At 39.2% G+C, this 22,832-nt stretch overlaps 2 protein-coding genes across 2 annotated transcripts in view; one reads left to right on the forward strand and one right to left on the reverse strand.

The window, feature by feature from the left end:
- Positions 1-1,252, reverse strand: part of LOC121379779 — a 22,868-nt gene extending 21,616 nt beyond the window's left edge. The window contains 3 exon segments of the mRNA XM_041508430.1: positions 1-317; positions 319-677; positions 743-1,252. The exon segment at positions 1-317 is cut by the window's left edge and continues 455 nt beyond it. Coding sequence (XP_041364364.1) covers positions 1-317; positions 319-677; positions 743-1,252 — 1,186 coding nt within the window.
- Positions 1,253-5,126: 3,874 nt separating this feature from the next.
- Positions 5,127-22,430, forward strand: LOC121378319 (phenazine biosynthesis-like domain-containing protein). The gene is made up of 9 exons (XM_041506433.1): positions 5,127-5,441; positions 7,840-7,939; positions 10,755-10,853; positions 13,864-13,973; positions 17,179-17,208; positions 18,131-18,219; positions 20,154-20,347; positions 20,769-20,831; positions 21,488-22,430. The coding sequence occupies exons 1-9, from the start codon at positions 5,343-5,345 to the stop codon at positions 21,595-21,597; spliced, it is 894 nt and encodes a 297-aa protein (XP_041362367.1). The 5' UTR covers positions 5,127-5,342; the 3' UTR covers positions 21,598-22,430.
- The last annotated feature ends 402 nt before the right edge of the window (positions 22,431-22,832 follow it).

Below are 22,832 nucleotides of genomic sequence, written 5' to 3' on the forward strand. Positions count from 1 at the left end.
GGACGTTAATTCGAATCGTTTCAGTGTCCGTTTCACCTGTTGATGGTTCACCGTCTGACACGAACACGATCAGATTGGCTCTATTGCCAGGCAGACTGAACGAGCTCTTCAGGGAAGCAATAGATTCCAACAAAGCATCATTAATGTTGGTGTAACCTGAAGCTTGAACTCTTTGTCGTACGTAATCCTTCGCCGCTTCAGTGTTAGTTTTACTAGCTTCCTGCGGATCAGGACGCCATCTGCTCAGATCATCGCCAAACAGCAAAATGTTGAAAACATCTTCTGGTCTTAGCTTATCAAGGATTACCAACAAGGAATTTCGTTTGTTGTATTTTCTCACCTGCCATAGACCCACCGATGTCGACAAGAAACACATTGTTCTTTGCCAAAGGTTGGAGATTTTGGGGAGCCACGTAGTGGATGAAGCAGTCATCCTTAATGATCATGACACCCCCATCTTTTCTCTGGTTAACGTCATATTCCACAATGAATTCGCCACCAATGCCCGTGTCGACGTTGAATCTTCTTTGTTCCTCGGCTGTTGGTTTATACATGATGGTTCTAGTCATTGAAGACGCGTGGATCTTTGCACTACTTCGAGAGCCCGTCGTGTTTAAAGTGTTTTTGCGGTAACTTGACAGCAAAGTCCTTGAAACCTTGCGATTCCTTGAAGCTTGCTGTTAAACTAAGATCAGGGACAATCTGAAATGGCTGAATGATGAACCTCTGGATGTATTTAGACAGTCTGCGCTCTAGCAATTCTTGGTATATGTTCAAACGACACCTCGGAATTTGCCGCCACATTCACGTCAATCTCGAAGACATCCATGTCTCTGTCTCTGTCCCTTCCGTGGTAACTGATCTGCCACGCAGACTGTCCCTCTTCCTGGGCTACGTCGAACTTTTTCGACTCCGTCTTCTCCTCCACTTTGCCTAAATACGACGTCCCATTGATGACCATGGAGAAATTGGTTATGAAGGCCGTTTCTGGAATCTGAACGACGAACGACGCATGCGTACTTGCGTTGTCCTGGTTCACCATTCGACTGTACACATCCACAGTGGCAAATCTAGACTCCACTTGAGACGATATGTGGAGCTCGGCGATGTGCAGACGACCGTCCCTTCTGATCCCGCCAATGTCTAATCGTTTTCGCCGCATGTCTGCGGTCGCCGAAATCCAAAACATTGGTAAAAGACACGCCGTAATCAGACATGCTCGAGAGATCCTCGGATACGTGCGTCCATCCATTCTGCTGGGAGGGTTGAATAATGATCGCTCACAGATTTACCACCGTTTTGGTAGAGAAAAACCAGAAAATGCCAGATGCGTAAAAGCATTAGGAGCGGATCTAGGATTTTAAAAAGGGGAGGGGTGTCCCACAAAACTCTAGAAAAGGAAAATGTGTCCAACTCCCAAAAGGATTGAGATCTTGGAGGGGGGGGGGGGGGGGTAGGCATAGGGGGATAGGGGTTTCTTTCTTCCCAAAATATTTTGATATAAAGATGCCCAAAAATGCGTTTTTACAGCAATTTAATGTTGATGAATTTAAAATTAAAATTTAAAAAAAGCAATTGAAAAGGGCATTTCAAACGGACCTGGGTGTGGTCACGAGACCCCTGCGACCAGTGAATCCTTTATATCACGTTGTTTACGATAACTAAACAATGAGTTATTTGCTGAAAAATATTAATACATTGTAATAATCATAATTTAAAAGTGTATAATTTATCTCTCGAAAAAAAAAATGAATACAAAAATATTTACAATAACGAATATTATATATATTGTATTTACTACACTTTAGGCTTGCGAGTTTTAGATCACGTGATAAAAAATTGGGCACGTTACGCAAATATCTTATCCAGAACACGTGTTGGTTATCTATCTCCCATTTCTGTAGGAGACGATTGCCAAACACTTGGCAGTATACAGAATTAATACATTATGCTACATCGCTCTGTTACACACACCAAAAAAAAAACCCATATACAATACCAAACATATAAAATTAAAAATAATAATAATATTTTTAAAAGTATGAACATTTTACGAACACCGTCAATAACAACAAAAGTCGTTCGGATGCCAGTTCGCTAAAGAAAGAAACAAAGAAATGTTTTATTTAACGACGTACTCAACACATTTTATTTACGGTTATATGGCGTCAGACATATGGTTAAGGACCACACAGATTTTGAGAGGAAACCCGCTGTCGCCACTACATGGGCTACTCTTTCCGATTAACAGCAAGGGATCTTTTATTTGCGCTTCCCACAGGCAGGATAGCACAAACCATGGCCTTTGTTGAACCATTTATGGATCACTGTTTGGTGCAAGTGGTTTACACCTACCCATTGAGCCTTGCGGAGCACTCACTCAGGGTTTGGATGCGGTATCTGGATTAAAAACCCCATGCTTCGACTGGGATCCGAACCCAGTACCTACCAGCCTGTAGACCGATGGCCTAACCATTACGCCACCGAGGCCGGTCTCCAGTTCGCTAAATAGAACTAAACTAACAATATTCACATTTTAAAGCTATTTTGTGTATTTATTATCATATACGGCGGGATTTAGCTCAGTCGGTAGAGTGCTTGCTTGAGGTGCTCGCATCGCAGGTTCGAATCACCTCGGTGGACCCATTCAACTAATTGGGGTTTTTCTCGTTCCAACCAGTGCACAAAGACCGTGGTATGTGTTTTCCTGTCTTTGGAAAATTGTAGCGTGTTTCCTCTGATGACCACGAGTCAGAATTACCAAATGTTTGACGTCCAATAGCCGATGATTAATTAATCAATGTGCTCTAGTGGTGTCTTTAAACAAAACAAACTTTAACTTTTTATCTCTATATAAAATAAGACGATTTAACCTATGGAATTTGATGGAAATTTGTTTTGTTTTTTGCAAAATGTTACGCGAATTGATATAGATTTAAAACTGAATATTTTAAAAATTAGTTTTAACATTATTCATTAAAGAGTAACATGTCAATTCATTGATTCGATTTGGACGATTAATCAATGTGCTCCAGCGGTGTCGTTAAACAAAACAAACTATTGTCATATAATTCAAACTATCTGTGTGACTGTGTGCAACTGACAACCTCAATGTTTAATATAGGCCCTAAGCTCTGTAAAGGTTTCACAATTCATGAATAAAGTTCATTTCATTTTATTTCAACTTATTTTCGTGCTTATATCCAAATAAGGTTCAAGCACGCTGTCCTGGGCACACACCTCAGCTATCTGGGCTGTCTGTCCAGGGCAGTGGGTTAGTTGTTAGTTGCTTAGTGGCTAGTGAGAGAGAAGAGGATGTAGTGGCCTTACTCCTACCCATTGAGCCCTTAAGAACTCGCTCTGGGTTGGAGCCGGTACCGAGCTGCGAACCATGTACCTACCCGCCTATAGTCCGATGGCTTAACCACTGCGCTACCGAGGCCGGTATCCATAAAGTGAGCCACAAATAAAATAAAAATTGTTTTATATAGTAATTAGTTAGGACTTCTATGATTAGTATTTAAGATCATCGACAACCCAAATCGCTCGTCCATGGGTTGCCCGTAGATAGCTATTATCCATGACAGCAACTGTGTTCTGTAGTAAAAAAAATAATTAAAAACCAAATCCTATTAAACAATCCCAGAACAAAAACACAACAAAACAACAACCCCCCTCTCCAACCCCCCAAAATAAATTCACAAAAAACACTCCCAACCACCCACCTACCCAGCAATAATATTTTTAAAAACCCACCCCCCCAAAAAACCCCAAAAAAACCCCAACAACAACCAAACAAAACAAACAACAACAAACAACTCTACTAGTGGTTTTAATACTGCGCATACGTATTCGATAACATTTCTTTTTTGAGGAGTTTATTTTAATTTCCAAGTTTATATAGTTTCGCTGCATATCTTGGGGCATCAGCACTGGCTGTATTCCAGAACTGAGTGTGAACAATTGCTACATTTCTGTGTATTTATAGTTACCATCCACGCACTCCAATAATTTGCGATGGCAGTCTAGTTTGCAGATCCTACCATATGAAAAATAAAAGATAAATTCGGATCATCTGCTTTCATTAAAGTGATAATGTTGTACCCCCCCACCCTTCCTCGCCCACGACTTCCCAGCTCATAATTTATTTTTTCAATCAGCTGTCAGTGTCATTTAAACCGACGAGAGAGAGAGAGAGAGAGAGAGAGAGAGAGAGAGAGAGAGAGAGAGAGAGAGAGAGAGATATTTCTAAAATTTATGTCTTATAATTGATGCCAACATTTTTTATTTAAGTACAGTACTACTGCTTAGAAACACCATTTAAAGGGGATGTTTTCATTTTTCCCCCTCAAAACAAGAATATATATATGCTAAAAGAAATACCAATGTGGCTTAAACCATTGTCTAACTTGTTTGTTTGTTTGTTTTGTTTTGTTTAACGACACCACTAGAACACATTGATTTATTAATCATCGGCTGTTGGATGTCAAATATTTGGTAATTTTGACATATAATCTTAGAAAGGAAACCCGCTAAATTGTTCCATTAGTAGCAAGGGATATTTTATATGCGCCATCCCATAGATAGAATAGCACATACCAGTCGCGGTACACTGGCTGGAACAAGAAATATCCTAATGGGCCCACCGACGGGGACTGATCCTAGACGAACGGCGCGTCAAGCGAGCGATTTATCACTGGGCTACGTCCCGCCCCCATTTTCTAACGTGATTTTCCATATGGAATTAACATTTTAATTATCATCAGTAGTGATGTAGTATAAATACGTGTCTGTGTGTGTGTGTGTGTGTGTGTGTGTGTGTGTGTGTGTGTGTGTGTGTGTGTGTCTGTGTGTGTGTGTGAATAAATAAAAAAAATATAATAAAATAAAATAATAATAAATAAATAAATAAATTGTAATTCTCGCTAAAGCAATACGAATTTCAAACGTGTTCCATACATTTCGTAGGACACCCCCACTCATGCAGTAATCTGTATTTTACATACGTAAAAATAATATGATGACTATTATATACCCGAATATCATTTGCGTAATCTTTAATTAATTATGCTAAAATATTCACACTACAGAAATGAAACTATATGCAATTTATAGTGTACTTTTTGAAATATTCGTCTTGTTGTGTTAATGTTAACAAGAGGTTCGAGCACGTCTGTCATAGGCACAGTGTCATAATTCACCAGACATCTGCATCTAGGCAGGATTAGACATTTTGAGAAAGGATTTATTATCTACATTATCTTTTCATTTATGGATTGGTTGGGTCTTATTGGTGACACCATTAATTTTTATGTGGATTACGAGCTGTAATATTAAATACAATGAAAGTTCCAGTGTTTATAATCGATTCATTCACAGACGAACCATTTAGTGGAAATCCGGCAGCAGTATGTTTACTGGCAACACAAGGTGATACAAAGGTAAGTATAAAATTCATTTTTGAGCAGTTGGCCATGAAGTAAAGAGTTACCGCTCTTTGACTGATTTATTAGTGCAAATTTCCAACACTGGCCACTGCTGCTGGAAACATGGGAAAGGGCTCGTGTTATAACGTTACAATTTTCCACCAAGAGTTATTTCTCTTTATAAGTTGCGAAGCTCGTTAAAAATCAAAACTGAACTTAGGAATCTATAAAAGTTAAAGGTTTTTTTAACGACACCACTAGAACACACTGATTTGTTAATCAATGGCTATAGGATGGTAAATATTTGGTAAATTTACATATAGACTTAGAGAGGAAAGCCGCTACATTTTCCCTTTGGTAGAAAAGGATCTTTTATATGCATCATCCCACAAGACAAGGTAGCACATACTTATACTTATGCCTATTTTCTCGCTAGGAGCATACGCCATCGAGTAAAGAACGCCACTGTTGTCTGTTTGTGGCCATCTTCTCCATCTCTCTCCTGGTAACCCATCTCCTTTGATTCCTTTTCGGTGTCTCATTGCCAGGTGTTCCGTGACCTGCCTCTTCGTCTCTTCCCTGGGGGATGGGTTCCATGTGATGGCTTGATGGGTGATGGTTTCTGTAGATTTCCTGAGTGTATGTCCTATCCACCTTCACTTTCTCTTCTTTCTGTAGATTTCCTGAGTGTATGTCCTATCCACCTTCACTTTCTCTTCTTTATTTCGTTTTCTATTGATACTTGTTTGGTCCGTTCTCAGAGTGTATTATTGGGTACCTTGTCTGTCCACTTTAGGTGTAAGATTCTGCGCAGGCATTTGTTGATGACGGTCTGTAGTCTTTTTAAAGTCTTCTGCGTACTTCGCCATGTCTCCGATCCAGAGTAACACTGCCTTGACATTTGAGTTGAAGATTTTCAATTTGGTGTTAAGTTTGATTTGTTTTGTCTTTCAAATGTTTCTCAACATGATGAATGCCACTCTTGCTTTCTGTATCCTTGCTTTGACATATTATGTGCGTCCGTTTTTGTTAATTGTACTGTCCTGGTATGTGAATGAGACTTTCACCCATTGGCTCTCCTTCCAACGTAATAGGATTGTTGTTCTTTGTGTTGGCTTTCATGATCTTTGTCTTGCTTCTGTTGCTGTTGAGTCCCATACCACGAACAAAACATAGCTCAATAGGCTCACCGACGGGGATCGGCCGCGCTTCAGGCGAACGCTTTTCCACTGGGCAAAAATAGGGCCTATATTATATTAGAAAAATCACTGTAAAAGTTATCAAACATTTTATAATTTGCTTGTTAATAACCTAAAGAGACGATATTTTCACTTTTTGACAGCATACTGTTAAACTGTGAAATCGAATATATTTCTTTTATTCACGATGGTTAATTAATGATCGGCTGCTAGAACATGGTTTCAAATTCTGACACGTAGTCTACAGAAGAATCTCTACCTTTTTCCTTTTGTAGCAAGAAATCTTTAATATGCACTTTCCCATAAACAAGAAAGCATATACCACGGTCTCTGGTTTAAAATTCTTTATATTGCCGTTGAAACCAGACTTTGCGGTCAAAACCATTAGCCTATATTAAGGCCTATCTAACATTTTACAATATGAATATTTTACAAGCAATTAAATAAAACATAATGATTATAACTTGTTCTGAATTTACTAACAAAGAGGGGAAATTGGAAATAGAACGAAGAAAAAGTAAAGAAGATAAGCAGGTTATTATTTTTATCATTATACATTATTAAGGATTGGATGGAGAGAGAGAGAGAGAGAGAGAGAGAGAGAGAGAGAGAGAGAGAGAGAGAGAGAGAGAGGGAGGGAGGGAGGGAGAGGGAGAGCGCAATGGCGAATCTGAAAAGAGAGCATGGGCTCGCCCCCTAAATTTTTCGATTTTACGTTGGAGAATCCGAGAAGTCCTTTAGGGACCGTTTGAGGCCTTCGACCACATGCCATTAGAGAATGTGAATGTGAATGGTAAATTAATTTAAAAACGTTTGCTATCTATAATGAAGTTCTGGACGGTTTGAATATAGCACTATTTTCTTGGAAACTAAGTTTTGGGTTACCTAATAGTAAAGTGAGGGTATTTTGTTCTTTTTTAAATGTCATTTATTTCACTATGTTCCCAAAGGCGGATCCAAGGAACTGTAACACACACACACACACACACACACACACACACACACACACACACCAACAACAACAACAACAACACCCTTTTTAACAATATTTTATTGAAGTGCCCTTTTTAGGGAGTTGGTCCATGTACCCTTTTACCTTTGGTACCATCCCTTGAATATTTCCTGGATCCGCCCTTGCTTCCAGGTCCGTTTTAACTCTCGATGGCTCCGCTCTTTGTATTACGCATTGACTCATCTCTTGGTGTTAATTATAGGCTCTGACAGACGAAGACCTCCAGCGAATCGGCGGCGAAATGAATCTGTCTGAAACTGCCTTTATTTCTTGTGATGGCGAATCGAGCGACTTCCGCCTGAGTACGTACATGCGTCGTTTTATTTTATTTACAGCTCTTTTTCCTTCTTTTTATATAGGATCCTATGCGGATTTTTTTATTTTTTACTCTAAAATAAAATTAATTCAACGTAGAGTGAGTGCATTTCGGCAAGGTAGAGTGAGTGCATTTCAGCATTAACGGAGTCGGGGTTAGAGTAAGTGGATGATTAACTGACACGATCTATACATTTTATGTACTCCAGATCCAAGTGAAACTGAGGTAGCCAGGCAAGGCTATAGGTAGCACTGGGTTGAATTATGAATGCTCTGTTTTAGGCAGTACAGCTCAGAATCCCCCTCCCCCACACATACATCGATGTTTCAGTCATCAATCATATCCATGACAAGTGTGTTAGTGAGAGAGAGAGAGAGAGAGAGAGAGAGAGAGAGAGAGAGAGGAAGAGAGAGGAAGAGAAAAAGCAGAGGAGGGATAGAGAGATGAGATAGAGGAAGAGAGGAGAGAATAAGAGAAGAAAGAAGCGATATGAAGGGACGGATACAGAGACAAAGAGGAGAGAGACAGAGAGGAGAAAGAAGAGAGAGGAAGGGGAAAAGACGAGGGAGAGTGATAGATGAGAGAAGAGGAAGAGAGGGGAGACAGAGGAGAATGAGAGAAGAAATAAGCAAGAGAAAGACAGACAGAGAGAGAGAGAGAGAGAGAGAGAGAGAGAGAGAGAGACAGACAGACAGACAGACAGACAGACAGAGAGAGAGAGAGAGAGAGAGAGAGAGAGAGAGAGAGAGAGAGAGACAGACAGACAGACAGACAGACAGACACACAGACACACATACAGACAAAGGTAGAGAGACAGAGACTGGCACCGGGGGGCGGTTAGGGCTAAATCAGCTAGATTGATTCTTTGCGCTTGACCTTGAATCCAGTGTCCACACTGGGAACAAGTCAAGTCTTTTTTCAAACTCGGGCCAGCCGATCTCCGTGCAACTATTCTTCGGACAAAGAACCGTCCCGTATATCTGTGTTTTTATCAACCGTCTCGGTGACCCCCCTGCACTGGAGATGTGCACTGTCGTCATACTCATGGGAGATCACATGACGTACTCACTTTGAAGTTTCAAAAAGTAAGCCTGTGTTGTCGGATCATATTCACGGGGGAGATCAAACGGGGTGCTGGCTTTGAAGTTTAAAAAAATATATATAATAAAACCTGAATTGTCAGAACACAGTGACAAAGCCTGTGAAACATTTCATTAGACTGTGGTGACGGGTTGTACAGCGAACCTACCCTGTTCAGTATGTCTAATGAAACGTGGAAACATTTGAGTACAGACGTTGTAATGAAGTTTGTATTCCGTATATGCGGTTCATATAACACAGTGTGTGTTTACATATTTTTTATTTCATTTCAACTTATTTTCGTGCTTATATTCAATTTAAGGTTCAAGCACGCTAACCTTTGCACACATCTTAGCTATCTGAAGAGGATGTAGTGGTCTTACACTTACACCTTGCACCTACCCATTGAGTCGTTAAAATTCGCTCTGGGTTGGAGCCGGTACCGGGCTGCGAACACAGTACCTACCAACCTTATGTCCGATGGCTTAAAAACGACACCACCAAGGCCGGTTACATATATAATACATGCAGACGACAGGGGATGACATTTTAAAATCTGAAGTAACCAGAAATCAGTTTATGTGGTAGCCTATATACCTAGGTTACCAATCGTTCGGTTACACTGATTTATATTTGGTTAAAAGATTTTCGACAAATAAAAATAGTTTTACAGAATAAAATTACAATTTACTTACATTGTTCTTGTTTAGAATATAAATATATCTATAATCAATTAATTTATGGACATCATAATGTCCATGGCCTTTGTTATACCAGTCGTGGTGCACTGGCTGGGGCGAGAAATAGCCTAATGGGCCCACCAACGGGGATATGAGCTGGCCTGAAACCTTTTCATCGTGTATTTCCACAATTCTATCTATACTGTTAGTTGTAATCCATGTAGAAATGTGTACAGTGATTCGTTTGCAACCCGTCGATGGCCCCATTGGGCTATTTCTCGTTCCAGCCAGTGCTCCACAACTGGTGTAACAAAGACCGTGGTATGTACTACCCTGTCTGTGGGACGGTGCATATAAAAGATCCCTTGCTGCTAATCGAAAAGAGTCGCCATGAAGTGGCGACAGCGGGTTTCCTCTCTCAGTATATGTGTGGTCCGTAACCATATGTCTGACGTCATATTACCGTAAATATAATGTGTTGAGTGCGTCGTTAAATAAAACATTTTGCCCTTCATCTCATTTCGTTTGCAACCCTGTATAGCTGTTTGTGAATAAATGTTATCCAGATTCGGGCATTTTCGTTTAATTTGGGTAAAAATCACCCTCCACCTCCCAAAACAAACACCCCTAAAAAAATCTAACCCTCCCCCCCCAAAAAAAAAACCACAAAAAAAACACAACAACAAAAAACAAACAAAAAACCCCAAAAACCCCAAAAAAACCAACAAAACAAAACAAAACAAAAAGCAAACCCACAACAAACAATGGGAGCCAGTACGCCTATTCACGTACATGTACTCGTTCACATACCCATACACTGTAACAATGCTGTAAATGTTTCTGTACGGTCTATGGCATTTCATTGTCATCCTTGATGTTTTGAAATCTTTGCTTTGAACTTTTAGCTACGGTATATTATATCAGCACAGTTATATCGACATGTAAACGTATCGACCGACGATAAACACATCCACGGTTTGTTAATTTTGCATTGACTCACTTTCTAGATTTTTTTTTTTTTCTTTTTCTTCTTCTCTCCAGAGAGTCACTTTGGTTTGCGGTGGTTTACGCCGACGGTGGAGGTGAATCTATGTGGTCACGCTACGTTGGCAGCCGCGGCCACCCTGTTCTACGTCAAAGGTAGGTCACGGTGACCATGTTAATGAATCCTTGTGTTTCAAGGTACCTGGTCCGTGTACATATTGTTACAACACAGTATGGTATTTCTCTCCTGCCCTGCGATCGATCGACCGCTGCTCATAATAAAAGCCGAACCTAGGGTAGGCATGCCTGAACTTTGAATAGATTATGGGCATGTAAAAAATTTAAAAATAATATGTTTGTCCTGTTCTGGTATAATTTTCTGGATAAACCTTTTTAAAAATTATTATTTATTTATATTTATTTTTTTACTTGAAAACAATGCGGGTCGAGATGTAATAAAGCGCTCGTCTAAAGCGCGGTCGGTCTAGGATCGATCCCTGCCGGAGGGCCCATTGGTTCCAACCAGTGCTGTCGGATGATAAATATAAAAGATGTTTTGCCACGTCTTTCTAATTACCTTTGTGGTTCTTAACCACATGTCCGACGCCATATAACAGTAATAGTGGTGAGTGCGTCGTGAAATAAAACATTTTTGCCCTTCCTTTGTGTGTGTGTGTATGTGTGTGTCTTCCCCCTTCCCCACCTTTAGTCAAACAGTCATACTAAAAGACTAACCAGGACAATCAAAAGCACACCAGATATTCAGAAATGAATATTCTAAACATGAAACATGTTCGTCGAAATGTACACTACGCCATTGGCGTAGTTCTATTTTAAATTGGGGGACCCATATTGGGGGGGGGGGGACAACCCACACTTCTATGTATATATATATATATGTATGATGTTAATAAAATTAAATAGTTTAAAAAAAAAAAGATTAGGGGAGGGCATGGTCCCGTGCCCCCTCCCAATCCCCCACCTCACCGAACCACCCCCCCACCCCCACCCCTCCCCCACCCCCGTCGCTACGCCACTGCAGCACGCTGTTTTTAAGAGACCTAGATGCCGTTAACCTTTTAGTTTAGTTGTCAAACAGCAAATGCAAATTATATCTTATTACTGCATTCCCGTACATACAGTGTGTGTATCACTCACAGGTGGCGTATTAACGGAATGGATCCCCGAGCCTGTATTATTCATCGCAGTGCACTCTCTGTGTGCCATGCAAGCCAATATCTGCAAATCCGGCAGACAATAAAGCGCACGGTGTGTCATTGTGTGTTATCAATTATTTATATATTTGCTCAGTATGGGACTAATGCAAATACAGTATCTGTCTGCCTAATGCAAATGAAGTATCTGTCGCTAAAATACACTGATGTTCATTAGAAACGCACCACACCTGATATGGGATGATGGATACAAACTAGTGATTGAATCCGGATTTGGCTGGAATCTCTTACCGGTGATCATAGAGCGTGACATTAAAGCGACATACCCTAGTTTTTAAACACTACGGCGTATTTTTCATCACTAGAACCGTTTTTGATAATTGAAATGAGACATTATTTAGATTTTATTGTTTAGATTATATTATTTCCGAATTTCCGAACATCCAAAATGTTTCTGATCATTCTGGTGTTTTATACAACATGAAATGTATTTTCATATTTTTAAAAACACACGTACCTCTGAGAAATAGCGGCCTTGAGGACGAGCTCTTGTCTGTTTTTATGGGTATTTCCGCATTTCAACATCACAGATTCTTGTAACTTTATCTGAATATGTTAAAGATTCTTTCTTTCACTTATTTTCGTGCTTATATCCAAATAAGGTTCAAGCACGTTGTTCTGGGCACACATCTCAGCTATCAGTTGTTAGTGGTTTGTGAGAGAGAAGAGGGCTTAGTGGTCTTACAGTAATTAAAACTCGCTCTGGATGGGAGCCGGTATCGGGCTGCGAACCCTCTGCCTACCAGCCTTACGTATGTTCGATGGCTTAACCACGACACCACCGAGGCTAGTATTAAAGGTTTGTAGATTAAACGAATTTATTGTCCTTTTTTCACGGGTTGAAAGTAGTGTCTGCGACTTTAATGCATTTGACCGTTCTCAACGGTAACGTCGATTTCGCTTTCAGTAAACGATGCTTCGAATTCGCTATAAGTCTTTTATAAATTTTATTTCAGTAATGAGTTACTATGTATGTAGTAAAATGCTGTCTTGCTTGCTTCTCGCATCATTCAACTATACAGCATTACATTCATTTCAACTTATTTTCGTGTTTATATCCAATTAAGGTTCAAACACGCTGTTCTGGGCACACACCTCAGCTATCTGGGCTGTTTGTCCAGGACAGTAGTTTAGTTGTTAGTTGTAAGTGATTAGTGAGAGAGAAAGAAGAGGGCGTAGTGGTCTTACACCTACCCATTGAGTCGTTAAAACTCGCTCTGGGTGGAAGCCGGTACCGGGTTGCGAACCATGTACCTACCAGCCTTGTGTCCGATGGCTTAACCACGACACCAGCGAGGCCGGTTATACAGCATTACTCTGGGATTCCAGTATACGGGAAGTCTAATTGTCTTAAGTGAATTAGTTTGCTCTTCAGTGCAGGACCAGGTGGGGGCCCATTCATTCATATTATTGGTCGTAATGCAGGCACACTGGATCGAATTTTGGACTTAAGGGATAGGGCATAAATATGCGTAGAAGGTCAAAATTAAAGTTACTTGAGTGTGAAAATGTCAGTCGATATTCTACCGCTTTAAACGTTTAAATCGTGGATGATCTAAAATATACACTGCACTTTAAAGTTTGCTTTTCTGTCATTTTAACATAAACGTACAATACAGGGGGGCGGGAGCAAAACCTCAAATTCGGGAGAAAAAAACTATACAGATATTGGGGGAAAATGTGCTAACCTGAGACCTTTTTACCATGTATTTGCACCATTCTACCCTCAAAAGCAGTTGTAATCTATGTAAAAATGCGTGGTGGTTCGTTTGCAACCCTATATAGTATATACGAAAATAGTAGCCCGTACGCCTATGCATTTTAATACTGAGATAGATGCACCTCTCCTATTGTCCTGTAATAAGTCGAAGGCGTCATTTAAAATGAAAACGAAAGTAACAAGTATAACTGTGTTATGTAATTTCTTGCAGGCAATCAGTCGGAGACCATCAGTTTTCAAACACGAAGTGGAATCCTCAAAGTGAAAAATAAAGGAGATCAGTTATCGATGGATTTCCCCCTAAATCCATCACAAAAACAGGTTTGTGATGTTAGTATTTGAAGCAGTCGAACTATTTCCAAAACTTCGACGTTCGCAGTGTTCCGAAAACTCAGCGTTAAACGGTTGAATATAATGAAAATATTTTGTTTTAGGGAGGGGGTAATATAATGTCTTATTCGGCTAGATGTTTCTAGGACATTTTGTCACTTTTCCTAAAGTTTGAAAGTTATTTTAGCTTTATTGTCAAAGTGCAAGCAGTTTTAACAGTAAGACATTGGTTCGATCGGAAAGAACTAACTTTGTAAAAGAACACCCCGACACATTCTTTTACTGGTCTCTGTTAAGGAGAGCGCTCATGAACAATTTAATTCGTTTCTATCTTATCCCACCATCTAGCGAACGGCTTTAAGCACTCGGTATCATGAACATATCCATTCAGTGGCTGATCTATGGGTGGGAATGGGGGGGGGGGGGGTTCCAGGGGCCCGCCCCCCCCCCTAAATTTTGCGATAGTTATATTTTAATTTTAGTTTTTCTTTTTTTACGTTGGAAACTCTGAGGAATCCCTTAGGGAACGTTTGACCCCCTCCCCCCCCCCCCCCCCCCCCGACACACACCCCGCGCCTTAAATTGATTTTCTGAATCCGAAACTGGCAGTGTTTAAAATAAGCACTTATCCGTTTGTCCTGACAAGTAAAAAATCTGCTCGAACAATCAGTAGACAAGTAAAATTTATTTTTGCTGTTTCATTTTGAAGAGTTTGTTTTGTTTAACGACACCACTAGAGCACATTGATTAATTAATCATCGGCTATTGGATGTCAAACATTTGGTTATTCTGAGTTTCATTTCGAGCCAACAGAGACATTATCCTTGCACATGAATAAAACTAACAACTTAATTGGACCAGTAAAAATATTGGTGGACAAATACATTTCTAGATGTAATTCTCCGGTGGACTAATGAACGATTTCTGCTTATTTCTATCTCTGCATACCTGTTATCTAGTGTTAGGACAGTTTTCCAGGTGCGTAGGATTTTGTTTTGTTTTTGGTGCGGCGCTGGCGCGTCTACCACAAACCGCGCCATTCATATGAAAACACTGTTATTGATAACAGGTGAATCCATTTTTTGATGCGTCCGCGTCCGCACCGCATCAAAAACCGCACACATAGAAAACGGTCCTTACAGAAAAACTGCTAGTCCGTTTGCGTGAAAAGCTTCTTTACAAGGAAGGAAATGTTTTATCGACGCACTCAACACATTTCATTTACGGTTATATGGCGTCAGGCATATGGTTAAGGACCACACAGATATATATAGAGAGGAAACCCGCTGTCGCCACTTTATGGGCTACTCATTTCGATTAGCAGCAAGGGATCTTTTATATGCACCATCCCACAGACAGGATAGTACACACCACGGCCTTTGTTACACCAGTTGTGGAGCACTGGCTGGAACGAGAGTTTCTTTATAAATTATCATCAAATTCCATAGGCGAAATCTTATTTTACAATGCAGGTATGAAGACAACTGATGGAACAGCCAACATAAAGAACGCACTGTCCTACCTTTAGTCTGGGTGTACTGCATTATCGATTACTTCGATAGCAATGCAGCTAAGGCTGTTCTACCCTTTTGTCTTTACCCCTGTATTAAAAATGAGATTCATCTATGTAATTTGATGGTAATGTGTTAAGAAACTGTTTTATTTGAAAAAAAGAAGTGTTTTGTAACAAATGTTATTTGAGTTGGTATGGGTTTAAAAGTCAGTAATATGTTTTAATATGTTTTATCATTATTAATTACAAAGTTATATGCCAGTTCAATGTCGCCTTTTCACGCACACGGACTACAACCACCAAGCAAGATAACTTTTTGTACGCACTTTCCAAAGATGGAACAGCCCAATGCTTTTGTACCAGAAGTAACCTAATTGATCTTATTGTTAACATAGCATAATCTAGTGAAAGCTAGATAATGTTACGTACATTTTTGTTTTAATTTCCCCAGAGAATATACAGCATACCGAGTACAACAGATATGAAATCAATATTATGAATCTGTATATACATTGTATAACTTCAGAGTTTTAAGTGCAATACTTTGAATATTACATACAAGATTTTTTTTATTACAAGTTTATTACTACAGAATCAAATGTGGTAGTGTCAGAGAATGTTACATACAATTTGGTATTGCAGGTATCCTCATGGTGTTTTTTGTTTTTGTTTAACAACACCACTGGAGCACATTGATTTATTTATCATCGGCTAGTGGATGTCAAACAGTTGATAATTTTGACATATAGTCTTAGAGAGGAAACCAGCCACATTTTTCCATTAGTAGCAAGGTATCTTTTATATGCACCATCCCACAGACAGGATAGCACATACCACGGCTTTCGATATACCAGTCGCGGGGCACTGGCTGTTACGAGAAATAGCCCAATGGGCCCACCGACGGGGATCGATTCCTCATGATGTGGGACAGTGATTAGAAGTCTGTTTTGTTTAACGACACCACTAGAGCACATTGATTTATTAATCATCGGCTATTTCATGTCAAACATATTATCATTTTGACAGAGTCATAGAGAGGAAACCCGCTACATTTTTTTTCCATTAGTAGCAAGGGATCTTTTATATGCACCATCCCACAGACAGAATAGCATATACCACGGCCTTTGATACACCAGTCGTGGTGCACTGGCTGGAACGAGAAGTAGCCTAATAGGTCCACCGATGGGGATCAATCCTAGATCGACCGCGCATCAAGCGAACGCTTTACCACTGGGCTACGTCCCGCTTCGGGACAGTGATTATGTAACCCATGCAAATGTCCACGACAATTCGGCAATGCAGTGAATATAGCCGTGTAGGTTTTTTTTATTCTCCACAGCTTCATGTTTTTTTAGCTGTGAATTTATTCCACGACGCGTTTTTTTTTTTCGTTTTTTTCAGTATTCAGTTTTTAAATTACAGAGGTTGTTATGGATATGGATCTCCCACATGTGATAGTGATCTACGCTAAGCTCAGCCCAACGTTTTGTTTTAAAATGACGCGAATGCAATTTGATTGAAATCAGCTCTGCTTGTCTATAGTTATATAGTTATTAACCAGTGGAGCTAATTTTAATCAGATTGAACCGAATGGTTTTGGAGATTTATTTACTCAGTTACTATCTAAAACGTACTATAATATGCTTGGTGTATGAATAAAGCGTGCTGTATGTTTGTTTTTAGGAAAGAGACATTGTGAAAGATCTTCTGAAGGTTAGTGATCTCGTTCTTACTTATCGAGACTCGTTCATTGATGCATGGTGGATTCAGCGGATTTAAGAATGTACACATACAGTTTCCCAGGTCCAGATCACGCTACGCCCCCGTTTCCACAGTACTGTGTGTCAATACATTCTAAAATATAAAATAATATACATCCCGAGCGTCGTCATCGTCATCATCATCATCATCATCATCATTTCATTTCATATCATTTAATGTCAACATCACAAATCATCTTTATCATTAACATCATTATCACCATTTTAATAATCATCACCATCATCATCTTTATCATTATCACCATTTCCATTTCAACTTATTTCCGTGCTTATAATCCAATTAAGGTTCAAGCACGCTGTCCTGGGCACACACCTCAGCTATCTGGGCTGTCTGTCGAGGACATAAGGTTAGTTGTTAGTAGTTAGTGAGAGAGAAGAGGGTGTAGCGGTCTTCTATCTACCCACTGGGTCGTTAAAACAAGCTCTGGGTGAGAGCTGGTACCGGACTGCGAACCCTGTACCTACCAGCCTTATGTCCGATTGCCTAACCACGACACCACCGAGGCCGGTATCATTATCACCATTTTCACTCTTTTATTGACATTGTTACTGTCGTCATCTTTTAATGGTTCCAAAGTCTCTCATAACGTCATAGGACTGGCTTGCGTACTGTATTGCTGTATTATTGTATATATTATTACTGTACTCTTGTTTTTATTTTAATCTGTACACAAGGTGATACAGACATGAATAAAGAATTTGTGTGTCACAAATCATATTGTCATGGACATCATTATGACCACTAAAAAACATTATGACCACTAACACCATTTTAATTGTCATCAGTAGTAGCATCAGCATCAGCATCGTATCATCTCCTAATTATTAATATGATAAATAATATTATTATTTAGGTAGTGGTTGAAGAAACTGATATTCAAGATGTTGAATATTCTCCCAACACAAGAAAGTTAATACTTAGATTGCGAGACACTTTACCACGGTATGTACGGTAATTACAGACGACTCACCTAGTTATTTAAGTTTGACATTAATCACATTAAAGGTTTAAGTTTGACATTAATCAGATTAAAGGTTTCACGTTACATATGAAAAACACAAATACAAAAGTTATACTCCTTTGAAAATATTACCTGAGACCTGTTGAAAGAATGGTTAATGTAGGTGACAAAAACAGCGAGCAAATTGGAAATGATAATGAGGATATTTTAACTTGCTTTTAGTTGCATTCTGGAGTAGATTAATGGGTGGGTGGGTGGGTGAGTGTCGCATGGCGCTTAAGCCCTATATCTGTAATGATCATGATATTAAATTAATAATTAATACAGAACACATTTGGGAACTGAAATATGTTATAGCACGAAATTCATTATAAAGTTGCATTGCCAGTTCATTGGTTCCCTTTTGATGCAAACGAATTATAGCTTTTAGGACATACATAAAATATGTAAGGGGTCGTATAATGGATTATTACCCATATGGTTAAAACATATCTTGGTATATGAAAGTGATGGGTGCCACTTGGCGTTGCGCTAAGTGGGACGTTACACTGACGTCATCGACTGTTGCACTACAACCTTACAGCAACGTCAGCCAAACGAGTTGAGCGATATAAATTAAGATCGATTATGGATAATAAATAGGTTATTAAACTCGCTACCATTTCGTATCATGTTTATGTCCCTCGTGAAATAAAGTTCATTGTCACTCGCTAAAGCTCGTGACAGTTGAAAATTACTTCACTCGGGACATAAACATGATACGAAATGGAAGCTCGTTTAATATTCTATAATTCTTATTGGTAGACACACTGTTATTTACTGTTGTAGGTAGTGCTCAATGTTTGGTCTATCCATGACAATGGTATGTGCTGACCTGTTTTTACGACACTATATATGACAGATCCCTGTGCTGAAAAGGGTAGGGGTTTTTAAGGGAGTTTTTAGCCAAAATGTTTCCGATTGCCACAGCCTATAATTACACATTACATTTATTTTCTTCTTTACAATACCAGTGCCTTTATAATTAGTGTGTTTACGGTTGTGTGCTCATGTTTGTAGTAGTCACTGTTGATTTTATTTCCTGATATATGTTTTCGTAAATACGAAATTATTGGAAGGTAAAATCTGGTTTGGGCTACTACAAACGTATTAGGACGACAACAAACACTTTGTTTATACATATATTGATATTCTGAACAGAAACACATCTTTAATATAACGTTTTAATAATCAAAAATGATTTGTTAGTCGTAAACACGTTACAAAGTTTGTTTTGTTTAACGACACCACTAGAGCACATTGATTAATTAATCATTGGCTATTGGATGTCAAACATTTGGTAATTCTGACACGCAGTCGTCAGAGGAAACCCCTTGTATGTTTCCTAATGCAGCAAGGGATCTTTTATATGCACTTTTCCACACAGGAAAGCACATACCACGGCCTTTGACCAGTTGTGGTGCACTGGTTGGAACGAGAAAAAAACCCAATCAGCTGAATGGATCCACCGAGGTGGTTCGACCCTGTGATGCAAGCAGATCAAGGGAGCACTCAACCGACTGAGCTAAATCCCGCCCCTGCGTAATAGAGTTTGAACCGTAGATGTACTGACTAAAATACGCACCGTATCATATTTGTTAATGTTTCCTATGTCCTTGAGTAAAGACAGTGTTTCTTTTTTAAATCTCGCTCCCAATCAGTTGAATGGATCCACCGAGGTGGTTCGATCCTGCGACGCAAGCATCTCAAGCGAGCATTCAATTGACGTAACTAAATCCCGTCCCCATAACATGTTACAATGGCTGCAAACTCAAGGATACTCCCTTTAATACTCTAGTTCTAGTATTATATTTAATACACGATTGATCAAAATATCATAATATGTCGAAACAAACATTCCTTTTTTAATATATAGAAGTTACTTGGAGAAACTACGGCCACAGATATCAATGATGGAGAAAAACGAACCCTCTGGTCAAATAAAGGGTGTTATTGTGACTCTGAAAGGTTCAGAATCCAACGGGTGTGTCGACAAAAGTGGCAAACAGTATGATTTCGTCTCGAGATACTTTGCCCCATGGGTCGGTATCCCAGAGGATCCAGTAACAGGCAAGTAATTTTCAACTTTTTGTTTTTGTATTTTTGTTTGAACTGAGTTGTGCATGTGCCTGTATCTTAACACGGTTACCATGGAAACGACCCAGGAGTCAAAATGGCGCACAATGCTTCTTTTTCGTCAGTTTTATTTACCCCCCCCCCCTCCCCGTCAGTTTGTTTAGTTTTCACCGATGTCGTCTTGTAGGTAGGACCTTTCAAGTACACGGAGTACAACTTAAACCGTTCACAATTGTTTGTTTTGTGCAGGTATCCCGGTTGACATTTAAAATAGCTTTAACCGTACTCTTTTTCAAGAACACTTCAAAGAAAACTTCATTTAATTATACATCATTATGTGGGAAATATTTGTTGGAATAACATTATTTTAACATTGTATGAAGCTAATGTAAGTTTGAAATAAATATATTTACAGGAGCTGCCCATACAGTATTAGCGAGTTATTGGTCCAAGGAACTAAGCAAGAAAAACCTTTACGGTAACTGACACAAGGGAAATATGGTTAAATCTAAGTAGACAAGGATGGAGAATGAGAGAGAGAGAGAGAGAGAGAGAGAGAGAGAGAGAGAGAGAGAGAGAGAGAGAGAGAGAGAGAGGAGTGGGAAGGGAAGAGACACAGTCGACACACACCACACAGACAGACAGACAGAGACGAACAGAGAGAGAGAGAAGAGAGAGAGAGAGACGAACAGAGAGAGAGAGAGAGACAGACAGACAGACAGAGACAGACAGACAGACAGAGACGAACAGAAAGAGACAGAGACGAACAGAGAGAGAGAGAGAGAGAGAGAGAGAGAGAATTAAAGAGGGAGAGAGAACGAAAACAGAGAGGGAGAAACATAGCGTCTGATAGAAACAGAAAGACGAGAGACAGACAGATTCGTATCAAAATGAAGGAAAAATTATTAACTACAGTGTCCGCTGTGAGTTAAATAGAACTGTATTTTATAGACGCACATAAATAATAAGTATATATGTCTGCATGAGTACCTGTATGTAATAATAACGGAGCGGGATTTAGATCAGTCGGTTGAGTGCTCGCCTTGGGTGCTTGCGTCGCAGGATCGAACCTGCCTTCATCTAAAAATAACCACCTTATCACATTACCCTGAACACAGCTCTCTTTCGTTTCAGCTCGACAGTGTTCGTCAAGAGGCGGTGATATCATAATACAAGTTGACAACGACAGAGTTCACTTGGCCGGAAGTGCAACAGTTGTCATGTGTGGAACACTGGACATTTAAAACTTCCAGTAAATGTTTCACAAACGTTTATGTGGAATCTCTACAGTTGCGTGTATTACAGAATAAACAAATGTACAATACACATAAGCTTTCTAGAAAAAGCATGGCGGCGTAGGGTAGGGACTCGTTTCATTTGACCCTATCCACATAACGTTCAGACACGGCCGTCCTGGGAACGATTTCAGACATGTTCCAGAAAATATGCTCAGGGCACGATAGACTGCGGTACAAATTTAGTTTCATACAGTATACTGGTACCTGTGTTCATATAAACAGCTGCGTGCTTATTTTAAACAATTGTATGCAATTTATTATATAAAAGCTGCAATATGTTAATACAATGCAATGCAATGTAATGTAATGCAATGCGAAGGCCTTGCATATTATATTATAGATATAGGATTTTATAATGTTTTATTATTGTTATATATTGACCCTAATTTACATGTTTCATTTGTTTTAGTCTATAATACCAAAGGCTGTTGTGACTTGTCATTACACAATCAATACGACTATATATTATATACCATTGATTTATGCAAAATATGATGTACTATATATTATATACCATTGATTTATGTAAAATGTGATATACTGTATATTATATACCATTTATTTATGCAAAATATGATATACCGTATATTATATACCACTGATTATGCAAAATGTGATATACTGTATATTATATATCATTGTTTATGCAAAATATGATATACTGTATATTATATACCATTGGTTTATGCAAAATATGTTAAACTATATTATATACCACTGATTTATGCCAAATTTAATACACTGTATAAGACCATAAATTAATTAAATTTACTGCTGCTGTTGTTGTTGTTGGTTGTTTTTGGGGTGTGTTTTTTTTTGTTGCTACACGCAGAAGGAACAAGAACAAAATCCATATGGACAAGAATGCTAAGATACTATAGCAGTTAGTATTCAACCAAAACAAGTGTCATACACATAATACGGTATGGGGGTTATATACTAATAATTAACATTCCGAAACGTAGTACCAGTATCGTAACAAATATTTTTGTTGGAGTGCAGGATTGTGTGGAATGGAAAGGGGGTGGGGGGGGGGGGGTCAACATGCCTGGGGCATCATGATAGAAAGGGGCTGGCACTATTACTTCCTATATTTGTATATACGGTAGTTTACAAACAGAAACAATAAACAAAGAAAACAATGACCTGTGTGTAAGATAATGTCAAGTTCCCACGCCGTG

Source organism: Gigantopelta aegis, chromosome 8 (genome assembly GCF_016097555.1).
Source record: "Gigantopelta aegis isolate Gae_Host chromosome 8, Gae_host_genome, whole genome shotgun sequence".
Taxonomy (NCBI): domain Eukaryota; kingdom Metazoa; phylum Mollusca; class Gastropoda; order Neomphalida; family Peltospiridae; genus Gigantopelta; species Gigantopelta aegis.